Source organism: Lolium rigidum, chromosome 3 (assembly GCF_022539505.1).
Source record: "Lolium rigidum isolate FL_2022 chromosome 3, APGP_CSIRO_Lrig_0.1, whole genome shotgun sequence".
In the NCBI taxonomy this organism is placed as follows: Eukaryota; Viridiplantae; Streptophyta; class Magnoliopsida; order Poales; family Poaceae; genus Lolium; species Lolium rigidum.
The window spans coordinates 17,184,562-17,187,383 of NC_061510.1; the positions used below are offsets into that span (position 1 = coordinate 17,184,562).

General features: G+C 46.7%; 1 protein-coding gene across 1 annotated transcript; it reads right to left on the reverse strand.

The window, feature by feature from the left end:
- LOC124694843 (BTB/POZ and MATH domain-containing protein 2-like) lies at positions 1-1,431 on the reverse strand. Its single transcript, XM_047227778.1, has one exon. The coding sequence runs from the start codon at positions 1,141-1,143 to the stop codon at positions 46-48; it is 1,098 nt and encodes a 365-aa protein (XP_047083734.1). The 5' UTR covers positions 1,144-1,431; the 3' UTR covers positions 1-45.
- Between the last annotated feature and the right edge of the window lie 1,391 nt (positions 1,432-2,822).

Below are 2,822 nucleotides of genomic sequence, written 5' to 3' on the forward strand. Positions count from 1 at the left end.
TGTATAGATACATAATTAACTTACATTTTATCATGAGCCACACTACTATATTGCCATGACAATATCCTTGGCCACTTCCATTTCAACCGGCAGGAGCCTAACAATGAGGTCCTTAAGGGCAGAGGGGCAACTGGTTTTCAGATGCTCATAGCCATCAGTTGCCATCATCGCCTTCAGATTGGAGGGAGAGGAAAGGAACTGTAGACAAGCTTCCTTGAGTCCATGGCAGCTATGCTGCTCAGCTAAAGCCAAACTGGTGGCCACCATGTTGGCATCAATGTGGCTGCATAACTTGTGTTCGCATATCAGCTTCAGCCTCTGAACGTTGTACCTGTCTGCTGCCACAAGCAGATGGCCAGCCATCACCACTGCTTCACCTTGGTCGGTAGCAAACTCAAGAACCGGCAACGAGTCGGTGTATATGAAATGGAGCAAGAACTTGAACACATCGGGTTCCATCTCATGGATGACAATCGGACTGCCAACATTCTCCTTCATGGCGCCGAGGAGCTCGGCCTCGAATACAGATGACCTCGCAGCGAGCACGAACCTATGAGCCAAGAACTCCTTCCCACCAACATGAAAGGTGACGTCTGCTCCGACCATGCTCTCCAGGAGGTTGCCGAAATGCCGATGCAAGTCACTTGGGGGAACCACAACAAACTGATCGCCCACTGTTTGTTCACTGCAGACGTCTTTGATGAGAGTAAGATCGCACCTGATGCTCAAACAGTCATCCACTAAGTGTTCTGATTGGCCCGAACTCGCCTGGTCCATAAGGAGGCCCAAACTTGCACCTCGGAAGGGGAAGATCCTTTGCTGGATGAAACCACTGAGTTGCTTCACTGGTACCCCATCCTTGTCGAGTACGCTGAACCTGGGTTGCGCCTTCACATACTTGGCATCATCAGAATCAAGAACCAGTTGCGTGTAACTGACCTGACCTGCGAGGCGGCGGTTCGGGCAGTACCTCAGAACCCAACTGTAACCTCCAAAACTGAAAGGGGGAGAAGCGACGCACTCGCCGTTCTTGAATAGCTCCTTGGCTCTTGAGTATCCTTGTATCTTGAAGTTGAACACGTACGAACACTCCTCGGATGCAGCTATAAGGGCAGCAGCGGAAACTCTGCATTGATCTGCCATTCCGAAGGTTGGGTCGGTAGATAAGTAGCAGCCGCGCGCCCACGACCCAGGGACCCGGATCGAAGGTCGGGGACGAGTCCGGAGCTTAGCGGATCGACGGCTGGCCGGCTGGGACGTGACCCCGGACGGCTCTGGGAGCGGGGCGACCAGACCACGGTGAGGAGCTGGACTGGGAGGTGGAGGTGAGATTCGGGAGAGGGCGGATCGAGGACGAAGAGCACTGCCGCCAATGCTTGCTGTTGTCTGCTGGTGCGGTTCTAGGTAGACGAAGTAGTAGCCTAGGGCGAGCAGCGCAGCAGCGCAAGAGGGGAACGCGGCGGGCGGCGGGCGGCGGCGTGGAGAAAATGAGAAGCTCGCGTGAGGTACGTGAAGGTCACGTGACCAAAGTTGCTGGGCTTCAAAGTCCAACAGCCCATAGCCCGTGTATGTTCCCATTTTGTTTTGTTTTTACAGTAACAAATACTACTTCCTCAAAATAAAGTCTAAAAGATATTAGCAAATCTTAGTGCTCTTTAAACTCTTTCTTCTTCCAGACCGAAGACAACCAAAGATAGATGACAAACCATATATCTGTATACCAACAAAGATTCTCCCATAATTTTAATTTGAGTTGCAATGCTAAGGTCGCATGCATGCGCGATATCATTAAAGTAGTCAATTAACATCGACAAGAGTGCCAATACTAGTATCTAAAAAAAAATAACCGACCAACTTTGTCGACGTCGCTCGAGAGCCGAGGGGAATCACCATTGTCCAGGACTTAGCATCTGGGACAAAAACTACGAGGATAATCCCCTCGCGGGAACCATGAGAAAAGATCCAAAACCGATCTGACAAATCAAGATATGAAAACCTATACCTAGAGAATTATAATCTTTAAACACCATCATTAACATTGGGGAGAAGATCTCGTCGTTGAATGAAAGACCGGATAAAGACCGGAGAACAATTATATATTGCAGAAACGATATCATCTCCATTGAGGGAAAACCAACAAAAAAAGTGGCTAGCAAACTCTAACATAATATGATGAACACTATATTTATTGGAAACTCAATGCATAGCTTAGTTTTTTCGGAGGAAACATAAGTGGAGGCGGCTAGGTTTTTTCGAAGGGCGGCGACGGTCTTTGTCAAAACTCTAGTTCGTTTGGATGTGTTTGGATGCAGTGAATTAAATCTGAAATTAAATTGGACTGAAAATTCCAAATCCATAGTGAAAATGAAATGGCTTCAAATTCAAGATTTCTTGTTTGGGTGTGCTTGGAATTTATTGTTGGAATCAAAGAGTGCACCAAATTCTAAGTCTTGTTTGGATGTACAAACCATGGAATTTAATGTTTTGTTGAGTTTAGATGATATAAACTTGCGTATATGTAAAAAAATAGCATGTGTTTATTAGAATGCATATATATTATTTTTCCAGACATTATAATAAAACATTTAAAGAATAGACTCGGTACCACATCGAACGAATATACAAAGGAGTGTTTGGCCGTGCAAGCAGGAAAGAAGCAAATTCAACGATTTGCTCCAAAGCGGATGATAGATGTGCTCTGCCTTGCTCGCTAGTTGCTCCTCAGTCTTTTTTTTTGGAGCAACCGGCAGGAGCACTGCCTTTTCATTAAGCAAGAGGGAACAAAACGATCCAGACTGTACAAAGAGAGGGCATTTTTAGCT